Source organism: Hirundo rustica, chromosome 18, assembly GCF_015227805.2.
Source record: "Hirundo rustica isolate bHirRus1 chromosome 18, bHirRus1.pri.v3, whole genome shotgun sequence".
NCBI classification, from domain to species: domain Eukaryota; kingdom Metazoa; phylum Chordata; class Aves; order Passeriformes; family Hirundinidae; genus Hirundo; species Hirundo rustica.
This window is the reverse complement of record NC_053467.1, coordinates 1,403,606-1,430,262: the sequence shown is the minus strand read 5'-3', so window position 1 is coordinate 1,430,262 and position 26,657 is coordinate 1,403,606. Positions and strand designations below refer to the sequence as shown.

Sequence of the window (26,657 nt, the reverse complement as noted above, 5' to 3'; positions counted from 1 at the left end):
AGACACAGGACCGGCAGTGACCGGACACAGAACTGGCCGGACCAGACACACGACCGGCAGTGACCGGGCACAGAACTGACCGGACCAGACACACGACCGGCAGTGACCGGGCACAGAACTGACCGGACCAGACACAGGACCGGCAGTGACCGGGCACAGAACTGGCCGGACCAGACACAGGACCAGCAGTGGCCGCACACAGGAGCCACAGTGACCGGACATAGAACCGTCCGGACCGGACACAGACCCCGCCGGACCGGCGGCTCCCGAACACCGGCCGGCAGAGCCCCGGTCACGTGGCAGTGTCCGGGCAGGACTGCAGCCACCCAAGGGCGCGGCGGCTGATGCGGCTTCTCGCCTTCCATTGGTCTGCCCGGATCACGTGACGTTACGAGCGGAGCCGGCCGCGGCATTCCTCTCCTCTGATTGGCTGCGGCGCGGCGCGGCGCGGGGCGGGCGCGCGGATGTGGGCGCTGCTGCGGGCGCTGCCGCCGGGCCGCGGGCTCGTGTGGCGGCGGGCGGGCACCGGCAGCGCCGGCTCCGGCCCCCGAGCCATGGCCGAGGGCCCCTCAGCCGCGCGGCCGGCGCGGCGCCCCAAGGACGTGCCCCGCCACGTGTGGGCCCGCGAGCGGCGGCGGAACGCGGGCGCGGGCCTGGCGGGGCCCAACACCGTGTACGTGCAGGTGGTGGCGGCCGGGAGCCGCGACGCGGGGGCCGCCGTGTACGTGTTCTCCGAGTTCAACCGGTGAGTGCGGGCCCGGCGGCGGGGCTCCCCGCCCCGGGGCCCGCCCTGACGCCGCTTTCCCCGCAGGTATCTGTTCAACTGCGGCGAGGGCACGCAGCGCGCCATGCAGGAGCACAAGTAAGTGTGGCGGCGCGGGGGGGACGGCCCGGGGCCGCGTCCGGCCCCGCTCACGCCCGTGTGCTCCGCAGGCTGAAGATATCCCACCTGGACAGCATCTTCCTCAGCCGCGTGTCCTGGGCTAACGTCGGGGGGCTGCCGGGTGAGTGCGGGGAGCCCGGCGTGGCCGAGGGCAGGACGCGGTCGCTTTGCGAGGGGTGTTTGGGGTGCAGCTGGGGACGGTGACATCGCTGTCAGAGGGCTGGGCTGTACCGGGGCTCTGTCACATTGCACACACGTGGTGGGACAGGCCCTGCCTGGCTGCAGCTTCCCAAAATCTCCTGGAGCAAAAGGTGTGACCAGTCTTGCCAGCAGTTCGTGGATTCGGCCGGTTTGAGTGCGAAGGAGCGCACAGAAGTCTGTGGGCACCGTCGTGCTCAGTGCGGGATGAGGTTAGGACAGATGGCTGTGGATCTTGTCCATTAAAATTCTGGAAATGTCCAAGGAAAGGAGGAAATTATTGATCTGTTCAGATGCCTTGCTCCAGATTAATTCTGTCGAGATGTATCTGTAGAGGAAAGTGACTTGTTGAAACTGACATGAAGCTGAGGCGAAACTGACATGAAGCTGAAGCAAAATTCGGTTTCAAGTTCATTTCTGGCCTTTGTGGAGAGACCTCCCTGAACAGGAGGGATCTTTTGGGATGTACCATTGGTTACTGGAGCTGTGATAAAGCTGTTTCTCTGCTTGCTCTCAGGTATGATTCTCACCCTGAAGGCTATAGGGCTCCAGAGGTGTGTGTTCCTGGGGCCACCAAAGCTGGTGAGTATGGCACGGTGCAGAAGGGAGAGCAAACCCTCCAAGTGTTAAAGCTCACCCTGGAACTGGGAGAGCTGGTGGCAAGGGGAATCTTTGTGCAGCTGTGAAATGCTGGTCTGGATTAGTGTCAGCCCAAAGGGCTGGCTTGAAAATCCAAATTCAGTTACAGGACAGCAGAAATCTGCTCCTGTCGTGTAGTCTCGTATCCTAATAAATCAGCTTTTGGGAGAAGGGAGGATCTTTGTTCCCTTTTACATTAATAGAAACTCAGTCTCTGTTCTGTTTAACGTGGTCCTTGCCAGCCTAATGCCGCATCTGGACCAGAAATTTGCAATACTCAGCATTGTTATGGTTTTATTTCCCTGCAGTTTCTGCTGACTAATTGATGGCTGGATGGGGTGGGGACAGTGGCTCTTTCCCTTTCTGAAGGCGCAGTGCCTGCCCAGAGCTGTGTGAGCTGCTCACATTTGTCTGACTGAGTCTGTAGCTGCTGGAAGGGTGTTTGTCATGGCCCTGCTTGTGCCCCCTCCTGATCCCTGTCTCTTTTCCAGCAAAACTACTTGAAAGCCATTCGCCTCTTTCCCGGGCCCCTCAAAAGGATGGATTTAGGTACGTGGGTCTGGTAACAGCTTCAGCCACTGCTTTAGGTCCTCTTAGAGGTTGTTTTAAACAGTTGTTTTGCTCTGATACGCTGTTCAAACCCCTCACAACAGTGCTTCCAGCTCTGTTTCAGCTCAGGGGCTGCCAGGCTGGCTGATTCAGCATTGGGTTTTGAAACACTGAGTGCAGTTTGTTAAAGAGTCTGCCAGTGAATTTGCTCACCGTGGTGTTCCCTGCGGATGATGGGCTTTTAAAACTTTAATTATTCATTGGGGTTTGCAGTTGGGCAGAGAAAGGGAAGGGGGGGACGTTCAGCAGGTTGTGATTATGAAAAGACAAAGATGCTTTTCTGATTTGTATTCTTGAAGAGTGTAAACCTCTGCCTATGCTCTTGTTGATGGTGGGTTTTGATCTCTTCCCAGCTGTGCAGTTGCACACAGAGCCCGAGTACAAGGATGAGACAATGACTGTCTACCAAATCCCTCTGACAGGTGAGTACTGCTGCTGCAGGGAGACAGGGGAAGCACGTGCTCAGTAAGCACAGTGAAGGTTCAAGGAGCAGCTTCTGTTTGCCAGCCTGAGTAAGCAGAGGTTCATTCATTTGCTTTCCTCAGGAGAAGGAAGAAGCTTCTCCTCATTTAAATAACAAGCCCTGCTGAGTCAGGGCCTTGGCTTGTTCCTTTAGGTGTGGGTGGATGGAATGACTGTGAAACATCCCTGAATTTGGCTTTCTCAGCCAGCTGCGTCCTTTCTGCTGGAACCTGTGATACTGAGGGTGCAGCACAGACTTGGCAGAGTTTAACAGTTTGGGGAGAAGGACTTGGATGAGAGATGGCTCCTGAAATAAGTGACTGGAGAATGCAAGTGCAAGCTAGGCTGGGGGGAAGAGCTCTGTGTTCTGGTGCAGTTTAAACCTGACTGTCATGGAAGAGGGAATACTGCTCCTGCTTTCCTTTTCTGTTGCTTTGGATTGAGTGGCCTTTGTCTGCTTTTATTGGATTTGGGACAGGAAAACCACTGGCTGCTGAAAGTTCACCCCCTCAGAGTCCTGGAGCATCTCCCCAAGGTGGAAGTAGCCCTAAAGGGAGCGCAGAGCCTGGATCCCCGAGAGCTGCACAGCAAAGCTCGGAGAAAGGAAAAGAAAGCCCAAAGAAAACAGGTGAAACACATGGAATGGCCTTTTTAGCTTCAATGAGAGGAAGCCAACTAAGGATGGGAATGTGTCCTCTGAGCCATTTGCTCCCGGGAAGTGAGGTCTGTAGAGAAGCTCAGCTGGAAGTTCCATAGAGCAGAAAGTGTTCTGGTACTTTGGGAGTTGAAAGAGAACTTCAAAGGCCTAGAAATTGGATATGATTGGTGCTTGGGTGTGGTTAGTCCCTATAATAGTTTGCTTCTGGTGGGGGTGGATGCTCCAACCTTTGTAATTAATTACAGGTGCATGCTGGGCTGATTATTTTTCAGTCTTGGGCTTTAGTTTGGCTTCCTGTGTCTGAAGCCGTGGGCTCTCTGGCCTTGGGTCTTCATAACGTTTTGCTGCTGGGCTCCAAGCTAAGTGGATAATATTCCTGATAATGCTTTAGCAAATTTTGGCATGTTTTGGTTTTAGGAAAAGTGATAACGAGTGATGATTTTTAGCAGCTTTGCTCTGTTTTACAGGTGATGAGCAGAAGTCTGCAAGGAGGCATCCTGATCTGGTGACAGCTTTTCTTTGTAAAGTGAGTTTGGGCACAGGGTCTCTAAACGAACACAGAACAGATGGGAGAACAGCACCGAGTATTTCAGGGGGAAGGGACAGACAGTGATCATCTATAACCACAGGATGAGTTGGGTGGGAAGAGACCCTAAAGATAATCTCATCCCGTGCCCCTGTGGGCAGGGACACCTTCCACTCGATCAGGTTGCTCCAAGCCCCATCCAGCAGGGCCTTGGACACTTCCAGGGTTGAACCATCCAGTCCAGCTGCCTGGCTACTTCAGCCTGCCCAAAATTGAAAACATTATCAAGGGCATTGTCCAACCATCTCTTAAACACTGTCAGGCTTGGGTCATTGACCACCCTCTGTAAGGAAATGTTTCCTAATATCACCTTGCTGCAGGGATTTAACTGGAGACAGTGTTTCCAAGCAGGGCTTTGAAGCTCTGACGTGTTTCTGCTTTTCAAGTGTCAGACTTGCTGTAGCACGAGTAGGGATGTGTAAAACTGGAATGTGTAAAGCTGGAGGTGTTTTTTAGAATCCAGCAGTGGTTATGAGTGTGCAGGTTCCATTCTTGTGTAACCCTCAGAGGAGCGCAGGCTGTTGTGCTCGCTTGGCTAAAGAGGGGAGCAAGGAGCAGCAGCGTGATCCTGGAAAGCAGAGAGGCCAGAACAGCCTTTTTGGGCTAAACTGGAGCAGTGGCTGTGGAACTGAAACAGGAAAAAAGGTTCCCTTGGTTTGTGGAGAAGCTCTTTAAGCTGGCAGTACATGGATCATGTTTCGTGGCGCTCTTTATGTGGGTGATAATTGTGTTTAACTCTTTGCAGGTTCACCCCAGGAAGGGGAAATTCCTTGCAGCTAAAGCCCAGGAGCTGGGCCTGCCAGTGTGAGTATGAGGGCCCAGCCTGGGGCGCAGGGCAGCAGCAGACACGTGGGTGTTGGAAAGCTAAATATTTCTGTGTTCCTTGCTCTCAGGGGAACTCCAGCCATCCTTCCCATCATTACGGCTCTCAAGAATGGGGAGAGCGTCACTTTTGAAGGCAAAGAGGTAAGATGTGTCTGTGCTTCTGCTGTGGCTTTGCCACGCTCCCTCCCTCACTGGGCTCCCAGGGTGACAAGCTTTTGTGCCAGTACATCCTGGGACCCTTCCAGCTCCAGGTTGTTGCTGAGTGTGATGTGCCTGGGGCTGCTGAGGTTGTGATCAGGGAAATGAACTCCTGTGTGGGTTTGGCAGAGCTCCTTCACCTTCCCTTCCTAAAGCTGATGCAGGTCAGGACTGAGGCAGTGGAGTTAATCCCTGCATTGTTTAAATCTGGGGATTGAATGCCTGTGTAGCCATCACTCCCTCCTTACCCTGATCGCACCTCTGGCACCAAAAGAAGCTCCTCAGTTGATGTGGGATACAGGCTGTGGATCTCTCAAACTCGGGAGTGAGAGGCAGAGCCAGCTCTGGCCATGACCCAGGTGATCTGCAAGTGAAGAGAGGCAGGATTAGCACATCTTTGTGTCACAAGAATTTTACAAAGCCTTTTTTTTTTTTTCCTTTCACGTTCTTTAGCTACCATCTGAGTCTGCCATGGGAACCTAGAAACTGTTGAATTCCCCTCCTCGGGTTAGCTTGTGGTTTCTCTGAGGCCAGGGTTGGGATTTGCTGTTACACTGGTTTGCATTTTGCTGTGTAATGAGAGCAGAAAGGCCCAAGAGCTGCCCTGGCTGGGTGCACTGAGCGTTGGGAGCGGCTGCTGGGCTCTGTCAGACACAGAGGTGCGGGCAGGGCTGTGTGTCCAGCCTGGGTGTGGTGTGACCACCGTGTATCTGCCTGCAGCTCTTTCCTGAGGAGCTGTGCACCCCCACCGACCCTGGGCCGGTGTTCCTCGTGCTGGAGTGTCCTCACGAGGGCTTTGTGGATGCTGTCTGCCAAAACGAGACCTTCCAAAGGTAGGGCTGGGGCACCTGCAGTGCTTGGGGAAGGACCTGTGCTGAGCTTTGCTCTTGTTCTAGCCTGGATGTGCTGTTTCTCGTGGCTCATGTCTGAGCTCTTGGGCACTGTTAAGGAGCTTGAGATGCCAAAAAGGATTGGTGGTGCATTTTGAGGCTTTTAGGAAAGGCAGGACCTGTAGGGTTCTGTGACTGCCATGGGCTTGTTTCCCCTCAGGGACCTTCAGAGCAGGAATGTGCCCTGGGGAGCAGTGGAGCCTGGACTGAACATAACAATTCTGTAGGGCTTGTGCGGAAGCACTTGGGCTCCTGGAGGCTCTGCAGATGTTGCTGATGGAGGAGAGGAGCTGCTCCTCCGTGGGGAACAGTGGAGGTGTCAGCTGATGGTGGCCTGAGCTTTGTGCCTTGGGTGATGCAGAGGCTGGAAATCCCTGCTCTGCCAGCCTCAGGGGGCATCTCTGGTAACACCAAAGTGGGAGAGAGGAGGGGATGGATGCCAAGGACATGGACTGGAGCACAGATGTTCTTTCTGTTTAAATGTGCCCCAGGTACCAGGAGGGAGTTCCTGAGCACCAGGTGGCCTTGGTTATTCACATGACCCCCGAGTCAGTGCTTCGAGACAGCCGCTACCAGCAGTGGATGGAGAGGTACGAGGTCCTGGGGCCCCTGCGTTCCTGTCTCTGTGGGCAGCAGAGTTCTGATGGGGCACAAAGTAAAAAGAGCTCTAAACAGAGTGCTCTGCTGGCCGGTGTGCACGTGTGCCCAGCTGTAACGTGGGGCTGAAGCTGTTGGGCGTTATTGTCCCCTGACAGATTTGGGCCTGGGACTCAGCACTTGGTGCTCAATGAAAACTCCTCTGCTGTGCACAACCCACGCAGCTACAAGATCCAAACTCAGCTGAACCTCATCCACCCAGAGATCTTCCCTCTGCTCACCACCTACCAGAGCAAGGTACTCCACTCCTGGCCCCTGTGCCCGCTGCCCTCAGCAAAGGCTGTGTCTCACGTCACCCTCCTCCCACAGGAAGCGGCAGCCGTGTGCCCCGTGCCCATCGTGCGAGGGGAGTGCCTCCTGAAATACCACCTCAGGCCACAGCAGGAGTGGCAGAGGTCAGTGGGAATCTCTTTCTTCCCAGGATTTGGGTGTTGGCTTTGAAGCAGTGATCCCCTGCAGATCCTTTCTGGTGGCTGTGCTGGGGGAACTTTTCAGGATTGCATCCCTGAAAGTCTCAGACAAGGTGGAGTGAACCACTGAAAACAGCACCTGGCCAGTGCTTTGGGGTGTTTTTCCTGTCCCTTGCTCCTGTAGCCTTGTGGTGCTTTGCTTTGACTCGTGCTCTGTACCCAGCTGTGGCACAGCAGATGGGGGCAGGGAGGAAGTTTTTGGGGAGCCCAGGGAGAGTCTTGCCTTCTGAAGTCCTAGAAAGTCTGACATTGGAGCTGAAAGCTCCAGGTGGTTAAACAGTTACTGGGTTTGCTCCTGGTGGGCAAATAGGTGAAGCTGCTCATGAGAGGGCCAGGGACCACAGGGGACAAAGGGATTTCAGGCACCATGGCTCAGATTTCTTTTTGTTGGGCACAACAGGAGGACACAGGCAAGAAGAGTTTAAGTTTCTCTGTTAAGGTATCTGAAGACCTGTAGTGCTGCACATGCTCTGAAGCAGGTGCAGGACACAGGGTTTTTAGACACTTATCAGCAATGCCCAGATCCCTTTAGGTGGCTGCTCCTCTTCCAGGACCTTCTGTGCTGCCTTGCAGTGCCCTCTAGTGCCTGGCAGCTCGGGATGGGATGAAGTGCTATGGCGGGACCTTCTCCTCTTGGTGGAATGATCATTTCTGTGCCTGGCTCAGCCCAACCAGGCCTTCTTGGCACACACCACACTCGTGGGTGTGTCTTCTCCAACCCCTCAAAATGGAAAGAGTGTTTGTCCCTTTGTAAGGCTGTTTTGTCACAGGAATTTGGCACTTTGCTCTGAAAGGTTCAGTTCCTGCCTTGCCCCATCCTGATTGGTGGCCTGTTCTTGCAGAGATGCTGTGACTGTCTGTGATCCTGACACGTTTGTTAGTGAAGCCTTGGATCTCCCTGACTTCCAGACCCGTGTGAAGGAGTGCAAAGAGAGCCTGTCTGCTGTACCAGGTACAGACCAGCAGCTTGGCTTGCATCAGTGTGGTGGGAAACAGGAGCTCTTGGTGACCCAGTGCTTCAGAGCCCAGGTGAAGCTGTGAAGTGGTGGGGCTTGTTCTGCCTTCCCTTGTAAACCTGCTGCTGAGGAGTCAAAAATGGCTGTGCTGGCCACGTTGCCTCTGGAGTTACTGGGCTGGTGAATTACGGTGTCTGACTGGGCAGTGTGTGAAGAACATTTGCCTACAGACCCTTGTTGTCTGTTTTCTCTAGGAAATGCGTCTGCTTATCCTGAAATCGTGTTCTTGGGAACGGGATCTGCAATTCCCATGAAAATCCGCAATGTCAGTTCCACGCTGGTGAATACCAGGTAAACCCCAGTGCTCTCTGATCTCTGCCTTCCAACCCAGAAGATTCCCCTCCCTGCATGGCCCTGCTCTGAGCTCTTGGAGTGGCTGCTAAACGTCTGTCACCTCTCACAGCGCCACCCGGTCCCTGCTGCTGGACTGTGGAGAAGGAACCTTTGGACAGCTCTGCCGCCACTATGGAGAGCAAGTTGACCAAGTGCTGTGTAACCTGGTGGCTGTGTTTGTGTCCCACATGCACACGGATCATCACTCGGTGGGTTCAGGCTGTGGGAAGGGGAAGGGGCTCTGTGCAGCTCTGCTCTGCACTTCGGGACACAGCTGGAGCTCCAGCTGAGGATTGGGGGCTGCTCTGCCCTGCATTGCTCTGCTCATTCCCCAGGCACTGCTGGATCTGTCTGTGTTGCTGATCCACTCTCCCTTTGTTCTGGCTCTGGGCCTGCTGAGCTGTGGTGCCTCTGCTGACCCTTCTGACTGCCCTTGCTGTCTCCTGTGTTCCCTTTGCAGGGGCTGCTGAATATCCTGATGGAGCGGCGGAGAGCTTTTGTAAGTAATTTCTCTGCTGCTGAACGTGGCTTGGGAGGAGGGGAGGGGAATTCAGAGCAGTGGAGGAGCACCAGCCTTTCCCTAGCATTTCTTCTCTCTGATTTAGTGTACACCTAGTACAGATTTTTTCCCCCAACCTTTGCTTTTTGCAGGCAGCCCTCGGTCAGGCTTTCAGCCCTCTGTTTCTGGTGGCACCTGAGCAGATCATGCCTTGGCTGCACGAGTACCACAACCACTGTGAGGAGATTCTTGGAGACATCCAGTGAGTGTTCTGTGTGGAGAAACGTCTTTATTCAAACCCCTGTCATCCATTCCCCCCTTTGTTGGAGGTGACTCTGACTCCTTCCACTGCCTATAGAACGAGGATCTGCAGTTTGCAGAGGGCAGGGTAGGGTTTGTTACTCAGCTGTGCTGCTTACCTTTGCTGTAGGAAAAGGGAGTTGGACAAGTAGAGAAAGGCTATTTGATAGGAGGTAGAAGTGATTGGATGAGTTACTGGGGCACCAATGAAAGCAAGAGCTAATACAGGTCACCAAGGCACTGAACTGAGACTGAGAAACAGGAGAAACCAGCTGCTTGAAGAGAAGATCAGGTTTCATTTTGTACCTGTCCTTAATTATCTCTTCTTCCCTCCCTCACAGAATGATTCCTTCTCAGTCCCTTGTGAAAGGCTACGAGAACATCAGACCCAAGGCCAAGGAGTTTGTGAGCTCTCTGTTAGAGAGCTACGACCTGGCTGAGGTGAGTTCCTGAGCTGGGGGCTCCGTGGCTGCAGGGGACCTGGAGTCTGACGCTTGTATCCTCGTTCAGTTTCAGACCTGTGAAGTCCAACACTGTAAAAATGCTTTTGCATGTTCAGTGATCCACAAGTCTGGCTGGAAAGTCGTTTATTCTGGTGATACAATGCCCTGCATGGCCTTAGTGCAAATGGGTAGGTAACAAACCCCTCTGCTTGAGGAATCTCTTGGAGAAGGGTCTCCATCTGTCAGTATCCAAAGTGGGCACTCCCAAACCTTTGTTGCTGTGTCTGCCACCCAGCCAGGGGCTGAGGAGGGACAGGAGGGCTCCTGTGGGCAGTTGGGCTGGTCAGCCTTCAGCTGAGGATGGAATATATGATTGTTTGCACAGGTAAAAATGCCAACCTGCTGATCCATGAAGCCACGCTGGAAGATGGCATGGAAAAAGAAGCTATAGAGAAGACCCACAGGTGGGCTGTGTCCTGCTGTCTGTTCCTGTTAGGAAGGGAAAGGTGCACACTCCTTGGAGCTGGTGGTGAAGGGTCCAAGTCCTGTCAAAGGTTCTGGTGTGCATAGAGCACTTCTACACTAAAGAGGGGGTGTTGGTCACTGCAGCAGCTCTGAAACCACCACAGCTCCTCTCAACATCCCTAGAAGAAAGGAAAAGGCTTTCAAGCAGACACTGGTAACTCTACAAACAGGCCAGCCCAAGTGGAAGGCCCTCTGCATGGTTACACATCTTGGGACTAAGCTCAGGGGCTAGAAGAGTTGTCTTACCCCCACAGCTCGCTGAGAGCACTGCAGCCAGGGATTCCATGTGCTGCCCCAGCTCAGAATTCCCTGCGAGTCACAGTGCGAGAGCTGGGCCTGTTGGCACCCCCAGGAGAAGTGCCTTGTCCCCAGGCTGTGGAGCTCTTAAATGCAAGGCTCCAACAACTACAGCTGCATTCCTGCACTCAGGGTTGTGTGGAAGTCAGAGAATTGCCCCCAGTGCGGGCTGCCCGAGGGAGAGGGGCGCGTGCCCGTGGTGTGACCCTGGGTGCAGAGCAGCGGTGCCTGCCAGCCTGGCTGTGACCAGACCCTGTTCCTTTTGCAGCACAACCTCCCAGGCCATCCAGACTGGGATGAAGATGAATGCAGAGTTCATCATGCTCAATCACTTCAGCCAGAGGTACGCCAAGATCCCGCTGTTCAGCGAAGACTTCAGCGAGAAGGTCGGCATCGCCTTTGACCATATGAGGGTAAGTTGGGAGCCTGGGGAGCGTTGTCGTGTTATTTTGGGATGGCTGCTCATGAGTTAAACGCTCTTCTTGTGCTGTATCAGTGCTCCATCTCTTGAAGAGCGGTCTCTGAAGCAGCAGATACCCTGTGCCACCCTTTCCCCACAGCGGTGTGAGGCAGCTGCTGATGGCCCTCGAGTCCAACTCTTCACACGCTGGCTACTTGCCTCATGTCACCTCAAGTCTGTGCTTGCTAATCCCAGCCAAAAAATCCCGATTTTGCTTCCATACCCATCCCAACTGATGAGCTGCTCCAATGGCTTTCTGTAGCAGATATCTGGGAGCCAAAAGCTGGCTGGAGGTGGCAGTGAGGGCAGCTCACTGTCAGTCACGATTTGTACTGGCCCACAGCATTTCCGTGAAGAAAACATCCATAGCTCCTTGTGCAGGTGCTGCACACAGGAAGGGGCAGTGCCCTGCTGTCTGCACAGGCCAGAGGCAGGGGGGAGCGAGGAAATCAAACAGCAGTTCTCACACAGGAGCTGCTGTGCTTGTGTTTCAGGTACGTTTCGGTGACTTCCCGGCCATCCCCAAGCTGATCCCGCCCCTGAAGGCTTTGTTTGCGGACGACATAGTGGAGATGGAGGAGAGGAAGGAGAAGCGGGAGCTGCGGCTGCTGAAGGAGACTGCCCTGGTCCTGGACAAACTGACCAGGGGGGACAGCACGGAGGCAGCGCGCCAGAAACGGAAACAAGCCAAGAACCATCAGGAACTGCCAGACAAGAAGCTTAAAACAGTCAACTGAGAGGGACGAGGCTGGGAGCGCTGTGCTCCGAGAGGGAAGCCTGGCTCCCCGCAGGCCTGGGGAGCGCGCGGCGCTGCCGGCACCACGGGAAAGGGGCTGGCCTGGGCGTCGGCGTCTGCTTGGTCATCGTGGATCTCCCTGGGCTGCAGCTCCACTGGGCCGTCAGCAGCTCTAGGCCTCCTGGAGACGGGATGTGCCCACACAGCTCCTGTTCTGGGCGCTCACCCAGTCCACGGGGCAGTTTTTTCTTTTTAGCCAAAAATTCTTCTCTCGGAACTGTTTTAATTCGGGGGTTTGTACTACGAGATATTGATAATTTAACAGCAGCAGGTGTGACCTTTGCAAGAGATCAGGTGTGGGAGGCCCTGGCAGGGCCGTGGGTTTGCCAGGAGAAGGTGAGTTGGTCTCAGTGAGGGGGAGCATAACCAGCTATCAGAACCCAGGTGATAGGAGGAAAATTAACAGTAAAATGGGACCCAGTTTTAGGGGTTTAGGTTAAAATAGGGGTGAGGATACATCTGTACATCGGTGTTCCCATTTTATTTTGGTTTTCTCTGCTGGTTTTCTGTTACAAAAGATCAGTTATCCAAACCCTTTATTTAGAATCTGAATAAACCATTCGCCATCCTCCAGAAAGCTGTGTTGTGTCTGGATCACTAATGAGGAAACAAAAACCTGGATTTCTCTGGCAAGCAGCCTTGGCTGGCTGGTTCAGCATTGGATCTGCATGTCCTTGAGCAGAATCTGGATGCAGGGGACAGGAAAGCTTTTTCTGAGGCTTTTTGTGGGTCAGCTTTGCTTCTTCCCTTGCCACTGCCTGTGTTCAGAAGTAGGAGGGGAGCTCTGTTTCAATCAAGGAGTTAATTTTTGGAGGCAACTTGAAGACACCTAGGCCCCACTCAGGAGATGATGCTTGCACACAAGTCTTAAAACTTCATTTTAAGTTCATGGGAAATGAAGGGACAAAATGTCAGCAAAGCATCTTTTGTTGATGAACTGTGCTTTAGTTTTATGCTTGCCTAAAGCAGGGACTGGAGAATTGACACTTCTGTGTCCTCCAGTAGAACTCTGCTGGGCTTTTATGAATAGCAGAGGACTAGGGGGAAAAAAATGTTCCTGTTACTGGAGAGGTGGAGGTAGGGGAGGAGCTGGCCACTGCCGGGGTGACACGAGCCCCTCTGGGACTGCATTGGATCCATGTGCTGCTTTTCATGGAATTAAGGAAGGATCTTTTATCTAGAAAACAATGAACTGCTCCTCACAGAGGGTACAAATGAAGTGGAAATGCGCCCGAATTTCAGCTTCAGGCCGTCGATGCAGGTACGCCGGTGTCGGGATGAGGAGATGGGGATGAGGAACAGGAGCCGCACCTGCCCCACGTGGAAGAAGGAGAATTCCTGCGGAGCGCGCCGGGCTAGGAAATTTGATCTGGGGCTGCACAGCGCTGCCGGGGTGAGAGAAACGGGCTGGAGCGGCAGCAGGAGGGAGGCGGCAGCGCTGCGACCGCCCTCGCATCCCGACGGGACACGGGAGCGGCTCCCGGGAGTCCCCCGGGCAACGGAGAGTGCCGCTCGCAAACACTGACCGGAGCCGGGCGGATGGAGGTCCGGGGGGATCCCGGGGCGGCGGGGCCGGAGGAGTCCCGGGAGGAGCCGGAGGAGCCCCGGGAGGAGCCGGAGGAGCCCCGGGAGGAGCCGGAGGAGCGGAGCGCGGCGCGGCTGGCGCGGGGAGCGGCGCTGGCTCTGGCCGTGCCCCCGGAGCGCTGGCGGCGCTGGGCGGGCGGTGCGGCGGCGCCGCAGCTGCGGAGTTTCGTGCGGGGCTCGGCGGGGCAGGCGCTGCTCGCCTGGAGGGGCCCGGCCGGGGAGCTGGGGCTGCGCCCCGGGCCGCCCCCGCCGCCCCCCGGTGCCACCAAAGCGCTCTTCTTCCTCCGCCGGCCCGGAGCCGAGCCCGGCCCCGCCGAGCTGCTGTGCGGGGATCTGCCCGCCCAGCCCCTGCCGCACTTCGCCGCGCTGGTGGAGGAGGTAAGGGGGGGTCTGTAGAGCCAAATGAAACCTCCTAAATCCTGAGCCGTGTGGGGTCTGTCGGGGGTGATGCACCTCACACAATCACGGGATGCGTTCCTGAGAATGAGAAGCTGTGCTTGTCCCATCCTCGGAAGTGTCCGTGGCCAGGCTGGACGGGGATTGGAGCAGCCTGGGGTAGTGGAAGGTGTCCCTGCCGTAGCAGAGGGTGGATGAGATGAACTTTAAGGTCCCTTCCAACCCAAACCGTTCTGTGGTTCTAGGATAGCTGGTGCTGCACGGCACATCTCAGGTACGTCGGGTCCAAGCCAGGCTGCTCACAGCCAGCTGCCCAGGACCGTGTCCAGGTGACTTTTCAGTATCCCTACAGATGGAGACTGTATAACTGTGCCAGTCCTCAGTCACCCTCGCCAGCAAAGGGCTTTTCCTGATGTGCAGGAGAGCCTCCTGGAGTGCCCAGCTACCTCAGGTAGGCTGATGTTTTCTCAGAGAGATCTTCAAGAGGTTTCATCAATTGTCATTTTAACAATCCAGTTAAATACAGACAACTGATTTGACTGGTTATGGCATTACCCTCATTAGCAGTCCGGTGATTTCAGTAATGGAGACAAAGCCCGCTCCTATTGCAGCTGAAGCTGTTGAAGGTGAACTCTGCGTGCCCTGGGGTTGTTCCCCGTTCCTGTGCCTCCCTGGACGTGGTGGTTGCTGCTGCTGGTCCTCTTTGGTCATGGTGCAAAGCATTTTCAGCTCCCTGGTTGTTCCTTTTGGACCCTGTGTCTGTTTGGAGCTGGTTTTAGACCTCTCTCCTCCCCCAAGTCTGGCCACATGAAGGTTGCTCATCACCAGGGGCAACCTGGCTCCGATCCCAGAGGAAGGTGAGGGACACTGTTGCTGTCCCAGCCAGGAGCAGCTCAGGTTCAGGCAAGCCCAGCCCAGAGTCCCCAGCTGCTGGGTCAGTGCAGAGCCTGGAGCTCCCACTGATGAGCACAGGAACCGTATTTATTTAGTGAGCTGCAGCTTTGGGAAATAACCTAGAACATGGCTGTGCTTGCTGTAGGTGCCAGGAGGTACCAGAGGACCTTCCCTCTGCCTGTGGGGTGTGGCTGTGCAGGGACAGCCCCTGGCTCAGCCCAGCCCTGTTCATCGTCACCTGCTTGGGACAGTGATGATGAGATCTCCAGGCTTGCCCGAGCCAGGACCTCAGAGCCTGGTGGCCAGTCCATCCACAGTACTTTTTGTCATAGAATCATCAGATCACAGCATGTTTTGTGTTGGAAGGGACCTTAAAACCCACCCAGTGCCATGCCCTGCCATGGCAGGGACAACTTCCACTGTCCCAGGTTGCTCCAAGCCCCGTCCAACCTGGCCTTGGACACTCCCAGGCACATCTTCTCCAGGCACCCTGTGCCAGGGCCTCCCCACCTTCACAGGGAACAATTTCTTCCTAAATCAAACCTAAATCTGCCCCCCTCCAGCTCTTCCCCATTGCTGTTCCATGACTCCTGCTGTAGGTGATCGTGCCCATCCTGACGAACCGGAGGAACCATCAGGGCTGGCCACGAGTGGTGTCACAGGACATCATCCGTCACGTCCACAGCCTGCAAAGCTCTGTCTTCAAGGTTCTTGGCCAAGTGAAGGGCAAGACCTTGCTGCCTCTTCCGGCTGGCTCAGAGGGAATCGAGAACATTGATCCTGAAAATGAGAAATTGTGAGTAGCAGCCCTTGTTCTCCACTGGGTTTTCTCCTGCTGCTGCATGTGCTGCATCTTTTGGGGATCCTCCCTGTCGGACCTGGGCACTCTTCTTGCTGCCTGTCCTCTGCAGCTCATCAGACTGCCAAGGGAAGGGTATTTTGCTCTCTCTAGTTCATGGGCTCTGTCTTTGGGGACTGTGCAATGACACAAGCAGGAAAAGCTCAGGAAGTGGGAGGGGATGCAGAGAGGCAATGAACTGCTTGGGTCACTGAGGGAAAACTCCAAACTCTGCAGTCAAGTAGCTCCAAGCCCTGTCCAGGCTGGCTTTGGACACTGCCAGGGGTCCAGGGGCAGCCACAGCTGCTCTGGGCAACTGTGCCAGGGCTGCCCACCCTCACAGGGAACAATTCCTTCCTTATATCTAACTTACACCTTATCTCCTTCAGTTCAAAACCATTCCTCCTCATCTTGTCTCTAACTGCCTTTGTAAATGATCTCCTTTATGAATTTGATTGTTTTGTGCCTTTGAATCTGGGCTGTAACCATAAAATCCAGCTGCCCATCGAGGTGAATCCACTGAGCAAGGCACACGGATGGGTGGAAAGCCAAGTGACCCTCGTGCTGTGTTTTCTGCAGCTCGGGGCTGATCAGTAAATCCCTTGTACACGCCACCGAATCAGCCATCATTGACTGGAGCCGGCAGATCCAGAGAGTGCTGAAAAAAGAGTCCTCAGAGGCTCTCCTGCAAGGCACCAACCCAACCCCGGAGGTGGAGCTGGAGTTCTGGAAGAGCAGGTGCTGGGGGAAGCTGGTGCTGCTGCTTTGGGTGGAGGGGCCGAGCCAAGAGCAGCTGCTCGAGGTTGCGTAGAGACCTGAACCCGAAAATACTGCCCCCAGACATAGAACAGTGATGGTCTCTGAGTGCCTGCAGGTGCCTGGGCAGTTGGCTGGCTTTGGCTTGGCCCCACCACAGTCCAGGGCCACAGCGGGAGGGGATTTTGTTGGAAAAGCTGTTTCCATCACAGCTCACAAGGAGCCTGCCCCGGAGCAGAGCTGATGGGCACTCTCCGTGCTGCCAGCTGGCTGCTGGCCGTACCAGAGCGGGGTTAGACGAGGCAGGGAGTGGAATTTCACCTGCCCTTTGTGCTCAGGGTGGCTGGAGACAGAGCCCTGCCCCTGCAGTGCTGTCAGCAGTGGCTGCAGGAGCACCTGGCTGCTTCTGGCCCAGCAGAGCTGCTCTCACCTGAACCTGGCACCAGCTGTGTCCTGTGGGGCTGCCACCTGTGTCCTGCCACCGTTGGGCTCAGTCCTTGTGTAATTCAGAAAATCCTGAGTTGTGAGGTTTTTTTATTTTCTTCTGTGTTAGAGCAGGGATTAGCACACGGGAGCTGCAGTTTCATGTTCAGACTCAGTGGTTATTCATTCTTATCTAGAGCACAGTCTCACCAGTCATGAGCTCTGACTAGCAAGGTAGAAAATGGATGTCTCTAACTTTTCTAAGGCTATTTAAGCATAAACTATCCAGTAACGAGATGACACCAATATTATTTATACTTTTAACCAAATAATGACCACCCAAGGTCCTCAATGCAAACCTTTTTCACCCAATTAGGAAAAAACCACCCGTAACCAAGAAGAGGGAAGTGATGGAGAAGGACTTAGACAGCACCTTAAATCCTCCCTATTGCCCCATATATATTGCTATATACTAAAACACTAAACTCTAATTTTTTCACCCTGCGAGATCACACAGTACCATTCGAACTCCACACCCACATCCCCAGTGCCATCACTCGATTTTGGGAGCCTGTTCCACGGCCTCAGGTCAAATGCAGTGCTTGCTTGGGGGTCAGTGCCTTTTAGCACAGAAAGCCTGGAATTCTCGGTGCCCAGGGCTCCAACACTGAGTCAGGCCCAGGGGGGGCAAACAGGGGTTTGGGGCACAGCTGGTGCTGCCCCAGCTGGGCTGGTGACGTGTCCTGGCTGCTGCAGGTGTGCTGACCTGGGAGGCATTTACAGCCAGCTGACGTCCAGGAGGGTCAGCAGCATGGTGCAGGTGCTGGAGAGAGCGCAGAGCATCTACGTCCCGGCCTTCCAAAACCTGCTCGTGGATGTGGAGGCAGGTGAGAAACGGGGATGGGGTTAGCGTGGTGCTGACCTCTGTTCACAGCCTGGGGTGCCAGTGTCCTGTGCTGTCCCTGCTGGGGTCACAGGGTGGCTTTGGGGGAGGGAGATGCTGGCAGGGAGAGTTTCTTCTCCATTAGTCCCGAGCTTTGGGGTTATTTGAACTTCTAAAGGCTGAGACCACTGGGATTGTTCAGTCTCTGCAGTGATCTTATCCCAGTGCTTAAAGGGGCTCCAAGAGAGCTGGAGATGGATTTTTTAGAAGGCTGGCAGTGACGGGATTAGGGCAAATGTCTTCACGCTGTCAGAGGTTAGATTAGATATCAGGAAGAAATCTTTCCCTGGGAGGGTGTGAGGCCCTGGCACAGGGTGCCCAGAGCAGCTGTGGCTGCCCCTGGATCCCTGGCAGTGCCCAAGGGCAGGTTGGACAGGGCTGGGAGCAGCCTGGGGCAGTGGGAGGTGCAACAAGATGTGCTTTAAGGCCCCTTCCAGCCCCAGCCATTCCATGGTTCCATGATTGGATGATGATGACTCTCTTCGTGTTGCTCCACAGGTTTAATTGCACAACGGTATCCTGGCTTTATTAAAGTGAATTAATTTAATTTCAGTTAATTAATTATTAACTCTGGGGTAGTTCTTCAGGGTCCAACCACACAGCTGTACAAAGCTGAAGATTTCACCCAGGTTCCACTCATTTCTGTTCTGCTGCACTCAGGGCAGGTGGGACTGTGCTGCCCTCTGGGCATGGAGCTGCCAGAGCCAAAGCCGGGCTCAGCTGAGCTCGGGCCCAGCCCGGGGTGACCCTGCAGCCCGAGCAGAGCTGTGTTTTTGGGGCTGCCAGGCACTGCTGGGTTGCTGTGGCCTCAGCCTCTGCCCAGAGCCCCGCCACACTCGCTGTCCCCACTCCCTGGCCATGGAGTCAGGCTGTTTGCTGGGCTGGAGGGGAGCAGGGATCGAGGTGATTCACGTCCAGCACATTTCGGTGGGTGCTTTGTGCTCACCTGGACTGTTCCCCGTGGTGAACATCCAGCTCCTGACCCCCCACCCCAGCCCGATGGGTCTCACCCCTTCTCCCCTCTCTCCCACAGCTCTGAGCGAAGCTCAGGACATTGACCTGCACCTGACACCCCTCCAGCAGCCCCTGAAGGACATAGAGGCTGCTGAGTTCAGCAGGGTGAAGCCTCTCCTGGTCCCTCTGCTGCACGTGGTGTGCTGGATCTGGGTCAGCTCCAAGCACTACAGCGTGCCCGTGCGGGTCGTGGTGCTGCTCCAGGAGATCTGCAACCTTCTCATTCAGCAGGTGTGTGACCGGGATATGCAAAGCAACCACACAGAGACCAGAGATCTGCAGGGCAGAGATGTTCCTCCGAGAGAGCCCAAGGCTGAGCCAAGCCCAGAGCCCCTCTGCCTGTTTATTTCTTACTTTATATACATTTGTGGGTCTGGCTGTGGAGTAGCTTCTGGGGTTATCACCTCCCAGCTGAATGCCAGACCAACTGTCAGTTACAATTGTTTTCAGGTTAGAAATATGCAAACAACAAAGGACAGAGAACGAAAAACAAAGGATTTGTTTATGTTACATCTGTGAGAAAAGGCAAAAACTGCTCCTAATATTGTACAGAAGCTAAAGAGACTGACTCCATCTTATGAACAACCAAAAAGCTTTAAAAAACTCAGAAAAACCAGGGTGACACAGGTGTGTGGCTGTGGCGCCTGCGCTGGCCACAGGAAGGGTTTGATGAAGGTTTCTCCCCTTTCCCCTTGGCAAAGGGGCTCTGAGTTGGAGAGGAAGGCTCAGGGCTGTTCAGTGCGGGAGGGCACCGTCTGCTGTGACAGCACAAGTGACATCTCTTGTCATTTGGCTCTTCCAGGCCGTGGTGTACCTGTGTCCAGAAGACCTTCTGAAAGGAGAGATGGAAGAGAGCCTGGGCAAGGTGCAAACGGCGTTTGACATCCTGAACGCCTTCAAAGGGGCGTTTGAGGAGAGACGGGAGAACCTGCACGTGTACTACGAGCCGGGCCGGGCGGTGAGCAGCTGGGATTTCCCCAGCAGCCTGGTGTTTGCGAGGCTGGACAGCTTCCTGCAGAGGCTGGAGGTGGTGAAGGTGAGACCCTGGCGCTGTGAGGCGTTGCAGCCGTAGCCACGAGCTCCCTTGCTGGATCTTCTCCCCCTGATGCCAGGGATGGAGCCGCTCTCTGTGCTGTGTGCTCCCCCTGGCATCAGGCCAGGACCTCGTTTGCTCGGTGCACGTGTCAGGTGTGCTGCTGTGTCCTTCTGCTCAGGCTGCTGGCTGTGTCGGTGCTCCCAGCAGTGTCCTGGGGCTCGTGCTCTTGTTGGGACGAGGGTTCGGGGGTTATGGGGCTGTGAATAAACCAGCACAAGCTCCTGAGCTTCCCATGGCACTCAGGGTGAGGAGCAGGGGCGCTCTGCATTGCCCACCAGGTCATCCCTTCACATCCCAGTGGTGTGCCCAGCTGCGGGGTTGTCGTGGGTCAACACAGCTTGATTTTTAGTTAAAGAGGAAGCAATTCTCTGTAAGGACCTTGGAATTTCCTTTGGAAAGAACAAGGACCCATTAGAGGCAAATTTTTAGATACTGACGAATTGTATAACCTCTACAGGGGTTTGCCAGGGTTCCTCGCTGCGACACGAGGCAGGGCAGGGGCAGGGGGTGTCATGAGTGCCATCATCCCTCAGCCCCCAGCGTGGCTGGGGCTCCTGAGTACCTGTTACACACTGAGTACCTGTTACACACACGCTGTGCTCACCTGTGAGCTCTCCTGTGGCTCACTGCACCCGCTGCTCACATCCCTCTGAATGAATCTCTGTTCGTGGATGGCCTGATCCCAGCTGAGGGGTCAGAAGGGCGCTGTGCAGGCTGCTTTTGCCCATCCAAGGCGAGGTCTGGGTTGCTTTTCTCCTCCTCTCGTTCTCTGCACTGGAACAAAGGTTTTACTGGTTTAACCGCGCTGTGCCACTCCGCTCGTTCCTGAAGGGAGCTGTGTTGAAAGCCGCAGTGGATGGCATCTGTTTTAAAACCACTCCTACTTGTATGATCACAGAAGGGTTTGTGATCACCTCGATCCCAGCCTGAGCAGCCTCCCTGAGCCTGGGTGTCCTTTGCCCCAGGAGCAGCCGTGGCTCCGTGCTGTGCTAACTCTTGGCATCTGCTGCTGGCTGAACCTGTGCTCCTCCTCTGGCTCTGCAGGGTCTCCTGACCACGGCCCTGGACCTCACCCAGCTGGAGAAGATTGAGCTGGGGGGGATGAAGGGGAAGGCCCTGGGCCAGCAGGTGCTGCAGATGTATGAGGAGTTCCAGGAGGGCTACCAGGTGTTCTCAGAGCGAACCTACGACTGCCTGGACCTGGCCAACGTGGTAGGTGGGACCCGGCTGTGGGAATGGCAGCAGCACATCCTGGTGTCCAGAGAGCAGCTGCCTCTGCAGCACAGCCCTGCTTCCTCCCTCTGCTGTGGTCTGACTGTCGCTGTAGGGAGCTGGGAGCTGCTGGCCTTTTCTGCAGACACCTGGGAGTTCTTGCAGCTCCGTGTCTCAGAATCACACAATGAACCTGGCTGGAAAAGACCTCTGAGGTCATCGAGTCCAAACTGTGACCTAACACCTCCTCCTCAGCTAAACCACGGCACTGAGCACCACATCCAGGCTTTTTTTAACATATCCAGGGACGGTGATTCCAGCACCTCCCTGGGCAGATGATTCCAGTGCCCAATCACTCTTTCAGTGAGGAATTTTTTCCAGATGTCTAACCTAAAGTTCCTCTGTCATACCTTGCTGGTTCAGCAAGTGCTTCTGCGGGTTTTTGGGGTGGTGGTGTGGCCTTCAGGGTAGGAGAGCATGGAAACAGCCTGTCTTGCCTCCAGGCTGAGGGTAGCACTTGTTAGACTGTGTTCCATCCTGGAGAGCCATGAGCTCAGCCATGGGACGGGACAGAAGCGTCCTTGACTCTGTGGAGGGTGGCCAGAGGAGTGTTTGAATTCCTGGTGAATAAGAAGAGGAAATACCTCTGGGCCAGTGCCCTCTCCCAGCTCAGGACTTGCTGCTCCCCTTCCCACAGGAGTTTGAGCAGGATGCCCTGGACTTCCAGCAGAAGGTGGAGGACATCGACCGTCGGCTGGGCACCGTGTTCAGCCACGCCTTCAACGACGCCCCGGACCTGGAGCACGTCTTCAAGGTTTGTCTGTGCCCTCCCTTGTGCCCCTGTGAGCTCCACAGAGAGGCCAGACAGTGCTGGAGCTGCAGGGACAATGGGACAGTGCCACTGTGGGGTTGGCCTTGGGTGGGGATGCTCAGACCTGCGGGTTCCCTGTGAGCCTGGGGCCGGGAGTGTCCCTGCTCTTCATGGCACAAGCAGAAGAGGCCTTTGCTCAGTCTGGGGAAGAGCAGGCAAAGAAATGACTCAAATCAGGCTTTTGGATGGCAGGAGTTTCACTGGGCTGCCCGGGACGGGGAGGAGAGGCTGCTCTGAGTTCCAAAGGCAGGCTGAACAGGAGCATCCTGGATGCTTGGAGCATCCTGGTCTAGAGGGAGGTGTCCCTGCCCATGGCAGGGGGTGGAATGAGCTGGCCTTTAAAGTCCCTTCTGACCCAAACCATTCTGTGATTCTCTGATTTCCTGGTGAAAACTGCTGCTAAATCCAGGTCATCATTGTTAACATCAATCTGTTAATACATGGATGAATTCCAACTCTGAAATTTGAGGTTTTCTAGAAATGAGGTGGCTTTGATTACCAGGTAATCTATCCTGCAGAGAAAGTAAATGGTATTTTCTGAAAAAAAAAAAAATCAGTATAATTGTAAAAAAGACTGTACAAAATGGTAAGGGATAGCATTTATCTTTGAGCTGTTGTGTTGGTTTATTTTAATAGCAAATTTTCAAGCACTTGAAGAGTGACAGTTGGAATACAGTTCACCCACAGAGAAGGTCTGAGCGTTTCTGTAACAAAGACATTCTTTGTGCTACCGTTCGGTGGTGGCATTCAGTCAAAGGTGATCTTGGAGTTCTTTTCAAACCTTAAATGATTCCATGAAGGGCAGGAACTATTTGGGAATGCAGGGGGAAAACCTTCCCTTGGACAAAGTGTCCATCAGTGCACACTTTGAGTTCCTGAGGAAGACAAAATGCCTGCATCAGTGAGGAAAACCCCAGTGGGGCTTTGTGCAGGACTGTGACGGGTTTTTTTTCCCATTTCTTCCCCTGCACAGCTGCTGGCCATGTTCCAGACCCTTCTGGAGCGCCCTGTGATGGCTGCAGTTGCTGCTGACAAGGTCCCTGTGCTCCTCAGGATGTTCAGCAGTGCCCTGGACCAGGCCAGGCTCACCTTCAGCAGGCACACGCAGGCAGGGCTGCAGCTCGGTACGTGCCACGTGGGGAGGACAGCTGATTTTACAGCACACCGGGTTTAGGCTGATTTAAAGGGGGAAAATGATTTGCTTTGGCTAAGGAAAGCAGAACTTCCCAAATTGCCAAGGTTTTTCAGCTTCTCTAGCTGCTAGTGGAAAGCGAGGTGCCTGGGAACGCTCACTAAAGCAATGCTTTTTTATTTATCCTTGCTTTAAATGTGCACGTGTGAGGTGTGCCGGCATTGAAGGCACGTGCTGAGCTCTTCCCTTGTAACGCCGCAAATGCAAGGGGGAGGTGGGAATTCGGGCTCCCATCAGCCTTTTCCAGGTTTGTTATTTCCTGGGAATGCTGGCACAGAAGGGAGTAGGTGAACTCCTGTCGGATCATGGGGATCAGTGCGTCTTCTTCTGAACAGCAGCCTCAGGAAGACCGTTCTGGAGGAGAGGCAGCGCTGCTGGAAGCAGTGACAAAGGGGATGGGGAGGTTCATGGAGCACGAGTCCAGCATCTGCTGTGACTTTGGGCAGCGTTGTCCTGTGCCTCTGAGATGGGAGCGTCACAACCAGCTCCCAGCCAGAAATCCCTTCCTCAGTGTCTGTGGGAAGCAGAGGATTCACCCCAGTCTGCTCCCAGGACGTGCCAGGCTTCTCCTCTCATCCCTTATTCCAAATCCAGAGGCACAGATCTGTAGGGCACAGGGGGTTTGTAGGTCCCAGCCCCACATGGTGTGGCAGAGGTAGGATTTCAGGGGAGAAGCCCGGGAGCAGGGGCAGTTGTGTGCAGCTGTGGGTTGCAGGGCTGATGGAAATCTGTTCCCTGTGCCCTGCCAGGGTTCCCCCCCCTGCACAAGAACGTCCCTCCCGTGGCTGGAGCTCTGGGCTGGGCACAGGAGCTGAAAGCCAGGATCCAGGGCCCCTTGGAGCGCTTCAGGCACATCCCATGGCTGTGAGTGTCTGCTGCAGATAAGTTGCTTTGTGGCCACCTGGAAATCTCGAGTCGATCTTTAGATGTTGTTTCTGTGTCGAATGCTGCCCAATGGCTGGGAACAGGTGAGAAGTGGGTGCTCTGGAGGAGCCTTTCACTTCCCTGCCGCCTTTGTTTTTCACAGAAGCTGTTCAATTGGATTGGTTTTGAAGTGATTGAGAGGCACAGTGGGATGGTGGATGGGCTCCTCAGCTTTTAACGCAGCCCTGGGTTGCAGTTATAAAATAGGTATTGCATCAGTTGCCACTGTAATTCCTCTCAGCGGTCTCCAGAACCTCCCTGGGAGGAGCCCGGCTCTTGGGGAATTGGCAGAAGATCGTTTTCTCAGCATTAAACAAAGGAACAATCACCCAAAATCAAGAAAACAAACCGGGGCTGAAGTTCTCATTGTCCCTGCATTTAGCACCGATTTTACCCCTCTGTTGAGAGCAGGGTGGTGGGAGGCTCTTTCCCATGTGCAGCTTGAGAGGGAGAAAGGATTGAGAAGCAAAAATGAACATACGTGTACATATAGATATATATTATGTATTATATATATTACTGCATATATTTTATTTTCTATGCATTATGTAAAGAGTCATGCACGCAGCTGTGACCTGCATCAAGCGGGGGCACGACTGTGACAGGAAACTGCCAAGGGTGAAATGTTTAAAAGCGATGCCTGGTGACCGATTTTTCCAGCAGCCCTGGTCCCTTCTCCCATCCCAGCTGCTGGTCCCCAGTTTTACAGCACGGAAACACCCGAGGGAGAGCACAGGGGGCTTTGTGTAGGGACAGGATTTGGGGTGCAATCCAAGCAGGCTGTGGGGGGCCTTGGGAAGGGGTGGATGCAGACCTCAGCCTCCAGGAGTAAAGGTGACCCCTGTCTGTTGTGCTGCCAGGAGCTTGGACTCTGCCCGCGGAAGAAGGGTGGTGCAGAAACACGAAGAAATGATCCAGCTGCTCGACAGGTACAGAGGGCTGTAGCTGAGGAGACATTCCCCTCCCTTAAGCCACCTTCCAGAACATTTGATGGCCCAGGGCTCGGGAATGTCCCTTTGTAAGCCCGAGGGAATTTCCTGCTGGAAGAGGAGGAGGGAGCCCGTCGCTGGGTACCACGGGTTTGCTGGGGTGGCTTCGAATGAGAATCCTACAGGAGAGGAACAGGGGCTCTGCAGCCCAGCAGGAGCATCAGAGCAAGCTGCTGTGGGGTGGAGGAGCCTCTGTTCTCCTGTGCCCATCCTCTGTCCGTGTTTGCAGTGGCTGTAACGTGGATATTCCACAGTCACTTCCCAGGGATTGGCATCTCAATGTTTGATTGTTGCAGCAGCCCTCTTATCAGAGGGCAAAAATGAGCCGAGGCACAGATTTCTTGTAAAAACAGCATTAAAAGGGTCCTGGTTTATTGCTCTTCATGGTTTAGTCATCCTAACTCCAACTGCTCACTGACTGTGGCTGCAGCAAGCGCCTGCTGCAGCTTTCCCTTGCAGCCTCTGACTCTGGTGATTGCCTGCTAAGCTCTGACGGCAGGGATTGGTGTGCAGACTGTGACTGCAGCTTTTACCCAGCTGGGCTGTGCCTGCAGGTTCCAACGACGGGCTCTGACTGCAGCCCCAGACTGCCCCCACAGCAGTGATTCTCCCTCCCCAGGATCCTGCTTCAGGATCCTCTCCTCCATGCTCCTCAAGGTTCCTCCTCCATGATGATGCTCCCCTCACCAGCTCACCCCCTTTCATCTCATCCTTATTGGATACAGCTGTGACTAATCAGGGGCGAGGCTGTTTCAGTTAATTAACACAGCTGTTACTTATCAGGGCTGAGGTCACCTGTAGCCTCTTCTCCTACACTTGATGTTACACCTGGTGGCTCTGGGCTGTCCCTCGAGAGAAGCTCCAGGGAGGAGATCCCTGAAGAGCCCTGCTCCCATCCACAGTGGAGGGAGCTGAGAACCCGGGCTGCTGGACGCTGCAGGGTGGATGGAGGGGGCCCTGTTCCCATCACCAGAGCAGGGCTGGATAATCCTGCAGAGCCTTTCAGACAGGAGCGGCCCCACAGAAGCTCTGGGGTGACTTCCTCAAGGTGCTGTGTCCTGGGTGCCATTTCCCAGAGCGCTCAGGTGACAACGTCATTCAGAACAGGCTTTGCCACGTGGGAGGTTGGGGTGTCCGTGACGTGTGTGAGGTCAGGACCCATTCTGCCCTGTGTGCCCCCATCCCAGAGTGCCATGGTCTCAGACAAGGGAGGTCACCTTCAGCCACTCCAGCATCCCTGTGGCTTTAGGCGTCTGTCCTGCCTAGACCTTTGGAAACCCCCAGCTGCTGATACATCACCTTAGGCTGAATGCTTTGGGAAGTCCATCTCCAAATCTGAATTCTCTGCTAAAACTGGGACTTGAGAGAGCTTTGCCCTCCTGACTGGATGCTGCCACTGCTTTTTGGGTGTTTGTCTTGGAAGCACTGTTGTTTGTGGAGATGGCATGGGTGGGTTTTGAGCGTTCCTTCACGTTCTTCCGTCCTCAGAGGGGGCTTGGCTTGCACTCAGTTACAGCTGCATTCTGTGGCCTTGTAACTATGTGGTACATGTTCCTCTCTTCTGGCAGGTATCAGGAAAAGCTGTACTCACAGTGGTCCCAGACAGTCTCAGAGAAATCCCAGTACAACCTCACTCAGCCTCTCATCCGGCGCAATCCACAAACCAAACTGATCACGGTCAATTTTGATCCCCAGGTAAGAGTGATGCCTTGGGAGGGCTGAGCTGGAACAGAGCCTGCACAGAGCTGGAGAATAAAGGAGATATTTATTATTTAGGGTAC

The 26,657-nt window shown here is 54.7% G+C and overlaps 2 protein-coding genes across 3 annotated transcripts in view; both read left to right on the top strand.

Annotated features, from left to right (window-relative positions):
* The first annotated feature begins 554 nt into the window (after positions 1–554).
* Positions 555–12,321, top strand: ELAC2 (elaC ribonuclease Z 2). Of its 2 annotated transcripts, none has more exons than XM_040081929.1 (24): positions 555–745; positions 812–862; positions 934–1,004; positions 1,599–1,663; positions 2,212–2,269; positions 2,683–2,751; positions 3,270–3,419; positions 3,917–3,975; positions 4,781–4,839; positions 4,929–5,001; positions 5,779–5,891; positions 6,440–6,538; positions 6,704–6,842; positions 6,915–7,000; positions 7,918–8,027; positions 8,286–8,382; positions 8,495–8,633; positions 8,885–8,923; positions 9,076–9,185; positions 9,565–9,664; positions 9,734–9,854; positions 10,052–10,130; positions 10,757–10,901; positions 11,443–12,321. In XM_040081929.1, exons 1-24 carry the CDS (start codon positions 555–557, stop codon positions 11,683–11,685), a joined length of 2,466 nt encoding a protein of 821 aa, XP_039937863.1. In that variant the 3' UTR covers positions 11,686–12,321. The 2 variants fall into 2 exon arrangements, with proteins under 2 accessions (XP_039937863.1, XP_039937864.1); XM_040081930.1 differs by having other exon boundaries at positions 655–673.
* Positions 12,322–19,534: 7,213 nt separating this feature from the next.
* DNAH9 (dynein axonemal heavy chain 9) overlaps positions 19,535–26,657 on the top strand; it is a 145,594-nt gene continuing 138,471 nt past the window's right edge. Inside the window, exons 1-4 of the mRNA XM_040081678.1 lie at positions 19,535–19,628; positions 20,733–20,900; positions 21,598–21,714; positions 26,445–26,571. Of these exons, the coding sequence (XP_039937612.1) occupies positions 20,830–20,900; positions 21,598–21,714; positions 26,445–26,571 (315 nt within the window). The 5' untranslated portion in view covers positions 19,535–19,628; positions 20,733–20,829. The remainder of the gene's footprint in view (positions 19,629–20,732; positions 20,901–21,597; positions 21,715–26,444; positions 26,572–26,657) is intronic.